Below are 14,658 nucleotides of genomic sequence, written 5' to 3'. Positions count from 1 at the left end.
TTATCATGGAATTTTTTTGAAACAACTGATATCTTAGTAGTCCCAAATTGATGCCCCATCAAGTCATCTGGGGCGAGTAGAGTGTACGCCGACCTTACCCCTACCTTTGTGGGGGGTAGAGAGGTTGTTTCTGATAGACCTTCAGGGGGCGGAGTCAGGTAATGTCTAGGGACCCCCTTTGGCTAAAAAAACTATTTTTTATATGTATATAAAGTAGATGTTAAACCCCTTAACTTTTTCATTTGTTTACTACTTTGTATTTTTTAGGGAAAAGGATCAAAAATACCCCTCTATTTTGGAAAAAGGGCTAAAAATATCCTTCGAACTTATTTTGGGTCAAAAATACCCCTCCCGTCCTCAAAGTTTTCAAATATACCCCTGTCTTGACAGAAATTATCCCCCAAAATAACTCGAAATCCTTTTTTAAACCTGCTCCATCATTTAAACCCGACCCAACTAAATAATAACCCATAAAATCTCCTTATTCCCCCAATACGTAGGTTTGAAGTTTGAGGGAATTGAGGGAATAACGGGATCTTATGGGTTATTATTTAGTTGGGTCGGGTTTAAATGATGGAACAAGTTTAAAAAATAATTTTGGGTTATTTTGCGGGATAATTTCCATCAAGACAAGGGTATATTTGAAAACTTTAAGGATGGGAGGGGTATTTTTGACCCAAAATAAGTTCGGAGGATATTTTTAGCCTTTTTTTCAAAGTAGAGGGGTATTTTTGACCCTTTTCCCTATTTTTTAACCCCCTTAGCGAAAATCCCGACTCCGCCACTGCCCTCAGCTCAAAAGAAGTGTAATGAGAGCAACATGAAAGAAAAATAGCGACAACAAAATAGCAAGATAAACACAGCAATGTAGTCACATACAACCATTATAAAAATACTAAAAGCAAAAGGGGAAACTTTGAAGGAAATAAACTCACTTTGGAGATGCAAAGGGCATATTGACATTATAACTATGACTATTCTTCTTGGAATCAAATTTCCAATTCTCACATTTGTCAATACATTTTCCTGACCCGATAAAACCCGAACTGCAACACTTCACAAAAACCCTTTTTTTCTTCTTCCCCAATTCAACAAATCCAATTCTAAAATTGACATTTTTGAGCTTACCACTCAATGGCGCCGTTAATCCATGAGAAAGCGCCGCCATTACAAATTTTGTATTAAGAAAATGCCATTGAAATTGAGTTTTTTTTTTTTGGGGGGGGGAGTGTGAAGTATTTGAAGTTGAAAATGGACGAAAAGAGTTCAATTGAAAATGGCAAGTGGAAATAACGACATTGGAGGAGAGAAATTCGGGGCAGAATCTTTGTGTGATTTACACTGCTGAGGACTAAAAAAGCAAGCAAAAAATATGATCTGAAAATGTGACAGTGTGAGCTTGTAAAATGACCTTATGGATTGATGCAAATCGGAATATTTAATTTATACTGGTATACACGAGGCAAAGAGTGGGTCCTTTAGGCTATAAATTTGTGTATCCATTTTGCCACGTGTACTTGGTGAATCAGCATGGGAACCATAAATCAAAGTACTTCCAAGTGGCAAATCTTTTAAAACTCAATTAAACGGTCATTGGATAAACTTTTATTCTATGTCACAACTCACAAATATATAAAAAAAAAACAAATGGTGTGAGGTTTATTTCCCCCATAATTCAGTAGATTCAAAGCTTACATTTTTATGATCATAAATTGGGTCTATCAATTATAAAAATAAAAATAAAAAAAGAATCACATAACTTATGTAAAACATAAAGTAAGTAACAATTTTTCATATATGAGTATTATTCATAATAAGAAGCTCAGGTTCGATCTTGAGACCTTGAAAAAATAAACACAATTTCTAACCAGTGCTTCACTTGACCTAGTTTGATCATGTGTTTCATCAATTAATATTAGATATATTTTTAGAATTATACAAATAATATATCGAGTTTAATCGAGTAACCATGTGTTCACGTGACCCAAATTTTATATCTAAAATCGTCTCTGATTGCAATCATGTTCTTTTTAAGAAAATAAAGAACACAAATTTTCTAAATTATAACTATTCACTCTCCATTTTAGTATTATCTTCATTCCAATTTACATGACATCATTTGCCGAACATAGTGAATTTAAAAAATTAAAAAATAAAGCTTTAAATATTTATGTAGTTATATTATCTCATTAGTTATAAATGAAATTTTAAAATTAATTATTTTTAAATATAAAAATTAATACTTTTTTAAGATGAAGTGGAAAAAATTGTATCACATAAATTAAGAGGAAAAATAATTTCCTCGAAAATATGGAATTACTCCATATATAGGGGACTCTTTGGTTTTACTTGGTTGTGAACATTTCAGTCAAGGGCTAGACGTCTGTTGCGGTTTGTCTGGTGTAAGTTGCTAGGTGAATGTACTAGTTTAATATGAATCCACACAACAAAAGTGTAATGGTGATATGGCAAAGATACATGCTGACGGTGGAAATTCCTAACTCCCCACATGAATCCTGACACATGTTTCATGGTGAAAGCTAGGCCACATGATCATGATGTACATAGGAAGAGGACAAGAATAAAATGTTTGGTTTAAGACATTGCGAACCCCTAATATTTGATACTAGTCGTAATCTTCATTTAGACACTCGAATTATAATTTTAATGTATATAATTAAATAAGATGACATATTTTAATCCTAATTACCTATTTGACGCTTGAGAGCCCGCGTGAACAATTTTAAAAGTTTGAATCAAATGTGTCTAATAGGAACATTTTATCATGTGTTAAGGTACTCAATTAGAATAGATCGTAATTTGTGTCTAAATAAAATTTGCTGACAAATTTAAGAGACCGATTATTAGACTGAAATGTTTCACCAAAAAACATTGTTGAAGTAGAAGAAGTGGATAATCAAATATGGAATCTCGTGTGTGTTTGGATAAGCTCAAAATAAGAAAAAGACTTCGTTAACAAAACATTAGGCGAGTTATAAGGGGCGAACAAAATTTCAAACCCCACAAAGGCTAGATTTTAGTCAAAATCGTGCTGATGCATCACAGAACTTGGTGGCGACACACTCGCACAAAATCATATGGTTGGCAAATCTAAGAATTGGCCTATACCAAAGTTCTCACAACCAACAATATGGCCTTACCCCACAACCACAAGTACGTCAGGTAAAAAAACTCGTATTTGATAGGACGAAAATAATTTTATTCTTAACAGTGTTTTTGAACTCCCGAAAACCTGCAGCAACTATCTTTCGAGTGCGTACTCTTAATAGTTAACAATTAAAGTTTAAATATATAATTTAATTATTGATTCAATTATATATAAACAATTTTTTTTTAAAATTGTAACTTTTAAGTACAATGCTCATTTTAGTTGTTAATTAAACTTTAGGAATAATACATAAACAGAGCTTTAGGAATAATACATAAACAGACCTTTAAACTTGACCTCAACTGGCAAATATGTCTTCCAACTTTGAGTGTCCACAAGTAGACACCTCAACTTGTCTCCACTTTGTGAACACTCCAACTTACAAAATGATGATCTAGACACTCCAAAATTTATGTACACATCAAGAATGTTGTGTTTACGTTCAACTTTTATCTGACAGGAGTCTTTGAGGTGCACTTGTGCACACCCAAAGTTGAAGATCATACTTGCCAGCTGATGCCAAGTTTGAAAGCCTGTTTATGTATTATGCCTAAATTTAATCGTATTGTATTGGTGTGATTGTGTTGTTACCTTTTTTTTTTCTTCTCAATTTGCCTTTGCTTATTGTTTAATAATTTTATTTTATCCTTTACTTTACCCTTTTTATAATAACCCTACCCGGTACCCTACTTTTCTTTATAATATTAAATTTTATCCATCATACTGCTAATGCGCGACATTATGTAACGACGAAAAATGATACAGTCTATCCAAATAATGTATTCGTCAAAACAATATAATACAAACAAGCTAAGCTGAGACCATTTTTTTGAATGCAGCTGCAGCCCCACACACACTGCTCCCTCATGGTTATTGCCTTTGGATTCAGAAGCTTATCATGTAGCTACGAGCTATCTTTCTATGTTGCGTTTGGGTTCAAAAACTTTGTCAAACTCAAATCCAGAACTAACTATTAGCGACATTATGTTTCAAAACTAATCCAGTTGGTTTCGAGTTTGGTTGGGTTGATTTCTATTTTAGGTTTCTAAAACAGATTATGTTAATTTATGCTAATTTATGTGGGCGCAGACAAAATTATGAAAGAGGGCATTTGCAGACGGTGCAAGTGTAACAAAAATAAAAGCGTATATCTTTCAGTAATCTAAACTCATAGCCAACGACACAACTATTTATGCTCATACCGCACCTTCAACTTCGGAAATTGGATTTTTTCAAGAAATGAAAGTGGCTAGAACCATGATTATACGACTGAATCACCCTGAATTAAAACGATAACTGCAAAAGACTAAACAGAACTCTGTTCAAACCTATGAATTCTACAACTACTACTACTAAGCCTCAATCCCAAACAAGGTGAGTCAGCTATTTGGATCCCCACTTCTACCTTTAAGCTCAGTCATGTCATCATCAAACCTATGGATCTACAAAAAGACAAATGCAGGTTATATTTTAACTCTCGACGAATGTTTACCCAACATAGTTAGTACGTCAATTAGCAATTAACATTCTCATTCAACAAAGTTAGTAAGTCCGTCAACAATTAACATTGTCTCCCAAAAAAGTAAGTCAGTCAATTAGCAATTAACATTCTCGTTTATGTATACAGACCGTTGAACACTATACCGGTAAAAAATTTCTCTCTCAGGAGCTCCATCTTAGCGGCTACACTTTCTTCACGAGTTCAAGCATTATGGATCTGAGGTCTCCAAGCTACTATAATTTCTAGCTCCCGCCACCAACGATAAGCTCACCAATATCCAGTAACTCTTAAACAGAATATCTCTAGGAAAAGTCGATCCGCGTTACTGTGTCGTCAAGGCTTCAGCCGCAGAATCAGACCAAAATGGCATTCAAAATTGAACACGTTGAAGATAGGTTAATGCCCGAAGAACTCATTTACGGAAGGGTGGTTTATATACAAGCAACCCCTCTTAAAAGGCAATCTTTGATCCTTTCTTAATCTGAAAGCAACTCATCCAACTCAGTCTCCTCAGACATGAAAGGGTCATAGTCAGTACTTGTTCCATTGGACGAAGCTTCAACCTGGGACCTACTAAGTGAAACTTCGCCTGGAGGGCTGTCCTCATCATCTTCATCCTCAGGATCAGCCATTTCTGGCTCATCGTCTACATTTTCATCATGAACAACTGCCTCAATATCTTTCTTCATATCATCCCTGTCTTTCTTGTTAGCTACATTGCCTTTACCAATTTTTTGACGGCCCCAATCCATTTTCTTTTCAGCCTCAGAATCCTCACAAATGCACGATGATGGATTTTCGTGAAACTCACCCCTGCCGGGCCTCACCTCCTTGGGCTCCCCCATGAATCCTCTTTGAAATGTACATACTCTAGAAGAAAATTCTTCCCTTGTCATGTTATTTCTATTTAAGAACACACGGTTTAGTTTCTTAGCATTTGGGCGAATGGTAGGTTTATGACCAAAATATCTCCTACATCAAAAAGAAAAGATATATCAGCCAGAATCTAACTATAATTTGAAATGACAGAAAGGGCAGCAGCATACCTTCGTCCTGCCAAAATTTTTGCCATGTTTCCATTGTTATTAGTGACAAATACATCACTTTCATCACAAACTATGAAGTCAAGAGCAGCCATTCTAGAAGAATATGCAGAAAACGGTTCCAACTCTTCCTTGCTGGCGATAGTGTCCTTGGAGTAAAAGTTTGGAAAGAGGGCCTTTAACGGAGCCAATGTCTCTTCACCTCCATACACTTCACCAGATGCTACGTAAATATGAACGTCTTTTCCATATCCAAGTCCTCTTAGCATCAAGCCAACTTCTTCAGGAGTAAGAGGGCATCTTCCTTGCCTCCTTGCCTTATCCGGGTTGCTGCTCTGCTCATGTATACAAAAATAAAATTAAAAAAAAAAAAAGTTTAAACGCACTTCAGTCCTTGGACTATTCTATCATACGGTGTGGAAGAAGGGGAAATTGCCTCCATTAAACATCCTCCTAAAAGCTTCTCTCTCACTTGGTGTGTGTATTCACATTTCTTTCTCCTCATATTGTTTCTATCCACACACACCCCAACAACATAGAAAGAGAGAGGAGAGAGGAGAGAAAGAAAGAGATCTAGGCCTCACAAGGATGACAGAAATCCAGTTTATTTCCCAGATTATCCACTGTCACTCTTAATCTCTTTTTGATAGATCTTTTACTTTGTGTCGTACAAAATTGAAAATCTGAACACAAGTGAGAGATATAAATACAGAAAAACATTCATAAGTGGAGCAAACAATCAGATCTTTAAACAACATATATCATGAAATTCATTATGAGGAAATGACCAAAACTTGAAACTTTCAGGGTCTCACATGTAAAGTTTTCCACCTCCGCCGTATCTTTCCCAGTTCTGTCCTCTCCTTATCCCCTCCACCATAATAGCATCCAGAGAATGCAAGCATGTCAGGTTCAAACCTGTAAACAATACACTATAAGCAAAAAATTTCTTCTCTCGAATTCCCAAATTGCAGCAAAGCATTTCCTCCCATCAAAAGTGAACATGTCAGCGGAAAAAGAGAATACATCAACTAAATTATCATGGGAATTTGAGCCAGTCAGCTCATATGTGATAGACAAACTACCAAGGACCACATTCTTCCTACAAAATCATCATATGTTACAAACAAACATAACATTTCATTTCAGCTTAGGAGCGTCTGTGAACAGTGATTGCTATTAGACAAACTCTTTAGTTCACTGAAGGGTAATACGTGCAATAAAACACACACAGAAAAATGCCCAGGAGTTGCATTGATTCTTCAGCCATAAGGAAATGGAGGACGAAAGGAAAAGACAAAGAAATAAAATAAGAAACAGAAAATCATTAAATCAAGTGGGATCTTATGACTAACCTTAAGTGAAGGGCAATATAATGCTTGCTACTCATCCTCATTCGCTGTACCAATTTCTCACCCATTTCAAGTATAGGGTCAGCAAACTTCAGGGCATGATAATTGACCCTGCATCTAAGCTTTTGCAAATCTGTATCCAGCTTATTAGCAAGTCGATAGTCAAACTTGCTGATCTGCACAGCCTGTCAAAAGAAGCAGACTGCTAATACAGGTCTGAGATATCAATAATAAACAACACTAATAGCCAGCATACAGGAAGTAACAATCCCCTGTTCCCTGCAACCAGGAATAAGCTAGATACTTTCTGTTATTTGAAACAGAGGACTGGTTTTCCACTTACTGTACAGGCAATTGTATTTTTTGGGTTAAGACCCAAAATAAACATATTAGAGTTAGTGAAGCCTCGGGGCCTAGTTCTCTTGAAAAACAATTTTCAAACATTTAAGGCTGATAAGCTTGAGAAAATATACCAACAATAATCTCCTCAACCTCCACTCTAAAAGAGTTAATAACAAAATCTGGATACTTAAAAGATAATTCCTGATGGAAAGCTTTTCTCATGCATCCAAATGTTACTAATCCTATTGTCTTAACATCCTAACCACTTACCAGCTGTACAAAGTATTGAACTTGGACATAACATATAACAAATCCTTCTGTTAAGTGTGTATTTTTGCAGTACCTTTTTGGTACCAGCTTTAATAAAATATCATTATCTTATTAAAAAAAAAATCCTTCCCCTAAGCGTTGAGCATAAATGAGTTTTCCTACTCATAACCAGGCTAATTCACGATTCTTCAAAAACTTTAAAACATTTGCATTGCTTGCATTTGAATCAATGATCACTTTACCAAAGTATCAATAAAAAGTAAAATTTGGCAAGAAGTTTCAGGCAGTACACAAGTATGACTCAACTCCTTATTCCAGTAAGTTTTAGAAGTCCAGTTACAAGTTACAACAACTGAAAAGGATGCCCAATTTTCAGAATCTTATAGGTTTCATAGTAAAACTCCTGGGATTGAATGTAAATACTCCAAAAAAGTAACGAGCAACAAATCAAAGTACAATAAAGAATTAACAAAAGTGTGCTTCTCAGATATGTTTTTTTTTTTTTTTCATCCACAAATTACTAAGAAATATAAGTGTCTTGAAAACTCACATGTTTTTTCATGAGTACAGGCAATACACGATTTATATAGCATCTCTCATTGCACTTTCTAGGAACACGCATTCTATATGGCGCCCATATCTGCCCTCTTCTAAGCGGAAGGTCTTTTATAATTGAAACATCTGTTGTTAGATGTTTTATAAACCAATCAACATCAAATATATCAGAGAAGTCACTGCAAGAGAAAAGGAGAGCATTTCACTTTCACAGTTACATGCAGGATCATTAGCATTTTAAATGTACATATATTCAGTGATGGTTGGAGAAACCAATATGCAAGAAATTATATCATTCTTCTAATACTCACCTAGAATCTTTCCAGAAAGACGTCTTGTCCAACTTTGGAACAACAAGAGTAGCATTTAAAATGCGAGCAGCAACAACAGCATCAGTTATCTGCCATAAAGATGGGCCAGCTTACACTGTTAACAATTGAAGATTCAACACTTTCACATAGTCCTTGTAGTTTGGTTCCAGCAGAAAGCTAAAGAACACAGGTGATAACAGAAAGGAGTGCCAACTCAAAGGGCCGTATATTAGGAAAAACATAGAATTATCAGAATCATTTTACATATAGAGGAGCCGATTGCCTACTTTATAAGCATCTTGGACCTTAGACTCATCAGGCATGAATACAAATAATTATTGTAGGGAGTATTTGACAACCTATATTAGCATGAACTGGTAATTCATAAGTGCATCTTCTGTAGCCAATTTAACTTACAGTGCAAACACCTATAGCTCACTTATCAAATCCCAAAGCATGATTATGCAGACATACTTGCTATAACTGGATATGAAATTTGTACAGGAGATTCATAATCATTACTTCTCTGTCACATCAAGCTAGGTGCATCTTGAAGTGCTAAAGAATCAATGATCAATCAACCGATCAACTATAACTCAGTCCCAAATTAGTTGCAGTCGTTTACAAATCAAGGATATCTTGCAAAAACTAAACATTTACAACAACATCGATAAGACAGAAAGCCAAAAACTGCCTATAAAATTCAGCAACACTCGAACAACTATTAGATGTTGTGTCCCACCAGCTGCATAAAGCCTCTCCACTTACTGGTATAGAGAACCTCATAATACATGGAAATTGTTCACTGTGAAATCTAATGCCTTAAATTGTCACTATGTGCTTGTGTTTACAACAAAACCAACAACTATGTCCCAATACCAAACTAGTTGAGTTGGCTAAAAAAGTCTTCTATATCCATCCAGCTTCATTTGGACCTCTTTATTACAATACCCATCCCAGCCCTATTAAGGGTGCTGATTTTTCAACCCAGGTTCCAATGTACTGTATCCAGAAAAGCACATCTCAAGGCATTTTTGTGATGACATTCCTCATAAATAGACTAGTTTTACAATTACGTACCTAAAGCAACCTTATTCCTTTATTCGGACTTGCATGTGCATTAACTATATAAAATTAGAAAAAACAAGTTCATTTGAACTACCCCACAAAATATGACAATCACTAATACAACTACCTTATTCGTCTACTGCTACTAGTGTTTTGAAAAAAAAAAAAATGAGTTTCTTGTTTAGGATCTCATTTCTTGTTAGTCAACAAATTAAAAGACAAATCAGATTTGATTCTAAAAACCAAATCTGGAAATATTTTCTTACACCAGTTCGCTGTTGGTTAAGACCTCCACTGGTCACAATCAACAAATATCGATTTGGATGTGTGATGGCTTTGGCTTCTGCGATTTGAAACAGTAAAAATACATAATCAGACTTTCAATGATCAAATTAAACTTTATTAATAATTCCTTTATTGCTACATAAAACACACTATAACCAGCTGATTACTTTTTTTTTTTTCCAAAAATGGAAAATGAATGCTACAAAACAAGCTGAGTGTTTTTAGAGTTTACGCACTTGCGAATTTACTGCTGGCATTACTGCATCCATAGAAGAACTTCGAATTTCTAGAACTCCAGAGATCACGATTATGAACTCCTCCTCGACTGATCTAGAACTCAACAATCAATGCACCACATTAGAAACCTTAGATCTAATTAAATTACAACGAAACCATAAGATTCAGATCAAATCCTAACCCGAAAACGAAATGTAGGAACTCCAATCTCATTAACACCACCTTTGCCTCCCTACAAATAACAAATCATATATGAATCAATCGATTAACTACACGTCAATCAAAAACTAGTAGGAATCAGCTAACAGGATTCATTCCTCTACTACAAAATCAGACTTTTAACGTTATTATGAAAATGATATGCAACTATTAGGGAAATATCATTTGCTTGTAAGTGTGAATGATGAACAAATTATGTAATTAAATTAACAATTTAATATATGAATCAATCAATTAACTACACCTCAATCCAAAACTAGCAAGAATCAGCTAAGCAGATTCATTCCTATACTACATAATTTGACATTTAACGTCCCGAAAATGATATGCAGCTATTAGGGAAATAGCATTAGATCATTGATTATTAGATCCAATCAAATTACAAGGAAACCAATAAGATTCAGATTAAATCCTAACTTTGCTACTCTACAATTAGCAAATAATGTAATTAAATTAATGCTTCATCGTATATTAATCAATCAAAAACTAGTAGGATTCATTACTCTACTACATAATTTGACTTCTAACGTTATTATGAAAATGATATGCAGCTATTCGGAAAATACAAATAAATAAACACTTTATCGTATGTAAATCAATCAATTAACTACACCTCATTAAAAAAACTAGTAGGATTCAGTCCTCTACTACATAATTTGACTTTTAACGTTATCATATGAAAATAATATGCAGCAATTAGGGAAATAGCATTTCAAGCGTGATTAATAAAATCAACACTTGATCGTATATGAGAATCAATCAATTAACTAAACCTCAATCAAAAGCTAGCAGGATTCGTTTCTGTACTACATAAATTTGAGTTTTTAACGTTATTATGATAATGATATGCAGCTACTCGGAAAATTAAATACCTTAGATCCAATCAAATTACAACGAAACCAATAAGATTCAGATTAAATAAACACTTTATCGTATATGAATCAATCAATTAACTAAACCTCAATCAAAAGCTAGTAGGATTCATTCCTCCACTACATAATTTGACTTTTTAATGTTATCATGAAAATGATATGCAGCTATTCGGAAAATACAAATAATGTAATCAAATTAACACTTAATCCTATATAAATCAATCAATTAATAAAATATCATTGAAAAAGCTAGTAGGATCCATTCCTCTACTACATAATTTAACTGTCAACGTTATTATATGAAAATAAAATGCAGCTATTAAGTAAATATCATTTGCAAATTAGCTCGATTAATTAACGTACCGAGAAATCTATAAGAATCAATCAATTAACTAAAAAAAAAAACTAGCAGGATCCATTCCTCTACTAACATAATTTGACATTTAATCTTATTATGAAAATCTATTCGGAAAATACAAATAAATAAACACTTTATCGTATATGAATCAATCAATTAACTAAATCTCAAAAAAAAAAAAAACTAGAAGGATCCATTCCTCTACTAACATAATTTGACATTTAATCTTATTATGCAAATAAATAAAATACGAATCAATCAATTAACTAAATCTCAATTAAAAAAAAAAAAAAAAAACTCAGGATCCATTCCTCTACTAACATAATTTGACATTTAATCTTATTATGAAAATAAACACTATTCGGAAAATACAAATAAATAAACACTTTATCGTATATGAATCAATCAATTAACTAAATCTCAATAAAAAAAAACTAGAAGGATCCATTCCTCTACTAACATAATTTGACATTTAATCTTATTATGCAAATAATACGCAGCTATTCGGAAAATACAAATAAATAAACACTTTATCGTATATGAATCAATCAATTAACTAAATCTCAATTAAAAAAAAAAAAAAACTAGCAGGATCCATTCCTCTACTAACATAATTTGACATTTAATGTTATTATGAAAATAATAAGCAGCTATTCAGAAAAATACAAATAAATAAACACTTTATCGTATATAAGCGTGATTGATTAACTAAATCTCAATAAAAAATAAAAAAAACAAGTAGGATTCATTCCTCTAGTACATAAATTTGATATTAACGTAATTATGAAATCTCAATGAATTAGTTAGTTAATTATGATTAATTAACGTACCGAGAAATGTCGTAAGTGATTATTATCATCATTAGGAGATGGTGCAAGGAATAATAGGAAGAAAAATAGGAATAGAATAGCGAAAATTGCGGGGAATAGAAACCGGGTAGGGCTGTGATAGTGGTGGCGCCGCCGTGGAATAGCCATACTACGGCGGCGATGATTAGGAGAGGGGTTTAGAGGTGTATTATATAGGGAATACAGATTTGTTACTGTATTATTATTATTCTTTCTGCTTTTAGGTGAGAGAGGATTTTGGGGTTTTAGACCACCCCATAACAGACAAGGATTTGCATTGTAGGAAACGATTGCTCTGCTCTTTTCTGTTTTTTTAGCTTTTGGACACATCAGTAGTATTTATAATATAATTTATATATTTTAAAAAATATTACAAGTCTGTATAATTTTATGTTTGATTTTTCAAATTGAGATAATTTATATATTTGAAAAGTATTATAAACAAATTTTCGTTTGATGAAATGGTCAACCTTCAAATAAATTGAAATGGAGGCAGTATTAGTTTTGGATTTTCGATTAATTCAGATTTGGAGATTTAGATCCGAGATCTTTATACTAAAGGCAATTTTTTGGGAAAATTACAATATATGTCTATTTTTAAAAATATTTACGCCAAGTAGGCTCATATTTGTGTATAAACACATTTTTTGCGCTATTAAGCACTTTACACGAGGTAAGCCATTCGCCGCCACCTAAAATTATCCAGAGATTCCACTTAGACACATTAACTCAGATTTGTACCTATTGAACATCTCTATTACTTCAAATTTGAACCACTTAGATACTTTTTTAAAAATCAATGAAAAATATAAAGTGTGTGTAGTCAACTCGCGAATAAGGTGGCAAAAGGACGGATACATAAGGACACATGGCATTTGCCCCCAAAATAATCAGTAAATAATAAACAGTGTTTTTTAAAAATAAAAATACTAATTTTAAACCTATTTAACTCATTAAAAATAGTTAAGAAAGGAAGAGAATGGCGAAAGTTGCCGGAATTAGGAACCGGGTATGGCTGTGATACTGGTGGTGTTGCCGTGGGATAGCCATACTACGGCGGCGATGGTTAGGAGAGAGGTTTATAGGGTTATTATAGGGAATACAGATTTGTTACTGTATTATTCTTTCTTCTTTTAGGAGAGAGGATTTTGGGGTTTTAGACCCCATAATGACAAGAAGACACTTGCTCTTTTCTGTTTTTAGCTTTTGGACATATCAATATTTTTTGGTTTCATGAATGTTTGGTACGAGTATTAGCAGGTGTTTGGATATGCGATTTCATGTCATGATTTCAAAGTGATGAGATAAAAATAGCGTTTGGACATGATGAAATCCCAAATCATCTAAAAAGGCATGATTTGGGATTCCAAATCATGATTTCAAATTTTTTAAATGTAAAACTTGACTTATAAGTTTATATTTTGTAAAAAAAAGACTCATAAGTCGATAGATATTTTTAATAATTACTCCCACCACCCATTTACCAACCTCATTAACTTCTATCAACCGTTATTTATGTTCGTACCATGTGGGAGGATTATATTAAAAAGTAGTTACATTAATATTCATGTTAAATTTTCCTCTTTATTGAACTAAAGTTTGATCAATTGATATTATATTTTTAGAAAGGCCTTCTAGTATCGTATTAATTTTCTTATGAACTATGACTTGCTCACTTGGTAAAATTCTATAAGAAAAAATTCAACTTAAGAAATCCAAATTGCATGTCCAAATATGGTTTCATCTCATGGTTTTAAATCATGTCCAATCAGCTCCTTAGTGGGCGTTTGGCCATAAGAATTATTTACTTTATTCCGGAATTTTTTTACACTTTTTTCACTTTTCAGCATTTGGCCATAAGAATTCCGAATACAACTTGAAGTTGTATTCCGGAATTCCAAAAAAAAAAAAAAAAAAAAAAAAACTTGTTTTTTCAAAAAAATTCACTTTTTTCACTTTTTTACAGTTACATTTCAACAAAAACTACAATTTCAAATACTATGACCAAACACAACTCCAACTCCAAAATTCCAAAAAAAGTAATTTTTTTTTTTTGGTATCTATGGACAAACAGGCCCTTATTTTTGGAATTCTGATTAATTCGGGGATTTTTCGAGTTCACGGGAAACGAGATTTTATTATTTTCTCTGTTTCAATTTATGTGGCATCATTTGACTTGAGACGGAGTCTAAGAAAGAAGGCAATACTTTTGAAATTTGTGATCCATA

General features: G+C 33.3%; 1 protein-coding gene across 2 annotated transcripts; it reads right to left on the bottom strand.

Moving 5' to 3' along the window:
- Positions 1 to 4,710: 4,710 nt before the first annotated feature.
- On the bottom strand, positions 4,711 to 12,736 carry LOC132039541 (O-fucosyltransferase 16-like). Of its 2 annotated transcripts, none has more exons than XM_059430014.1 (10): positions 12,413 to 12,736; positions 10,315 to 10,365; positions 10,133 to 10,226; positions 9,878 to 9,954; positions 8,544 to 8,632; positions 8,228 to 8,411; positions 7,069 to 7,250; positions 6,529 to 6,631; positions 5,717 to 6,048; positions 4,711 to 5,642 (listed from the first exon to the last, which is right to left on the bottom strand). In XM_059430014.1, exons 1-10 carry the CDS (start codon positions 12,557 to 12,559, stop codon positions 5,147 to 5,149), a joined length of 1,755 nt encoding a protein of 584 aa, XP_059285997.1. In that variant the 5' UTR covers positions 12,560 to 12,736; the 3' UTR covers positions 4,711 to 5,146. The 2 variants fall into 2 exon arrangements, with proteins under 2 accessions (XP_059285997.1, XP_059285998.1); XM_059430015.1 differs by having other exon boundaries at positions 10,133 to 10,221.
- Positions 12,737 to 14,658: the final 1,922 nt, after the last annotated feature.

This window comes from Lycium ferocissimum, chromosome 12 (genome assembly GCF_029784015.1).
Source record: "Lycium ferocissimum isolate CSIRO_LF1 chromosome 12, AGI_CSIRO_Lferr_CH_V1, whole genome shotgun sequence".
Classification (NCBI taxonomy): domain Eukaryota; kingdom Viridiplantae; phylum Streptophyta; class Magnoliopsida; order Solanales; family Solanaceae; genus Lycium; species Lycium ferocissimum.
This window is presented reverse-complemented; position numbering and strand designations above follow the sequence as displayed.

Excerpts from the sequence above, each read along its gene's own strand:
- LOC132039541 (XM_059430014.1), bottom strand. The coding sequence starts at position 12,559 with ATGGCTATTCCACGGCGGCGCCACCACTATCACAGCCCTACCCGGTTT. Across the intron at positions 10,366-12,412 it reads ATCACTTACGACATTTCTCG|GGAGGCAAAGGTGGTGTTAA; the intron begins GTACGTTAATTA and ends TGTTATTTGTAG. Across the intron at positions 5,643-5,716 it reads AAAATTTTGGCAGGACGAAG|GAGATATTTTGGTCATAAAC; the intron begins GTATGCTGCTGC and ends TTTTTGATGTAG.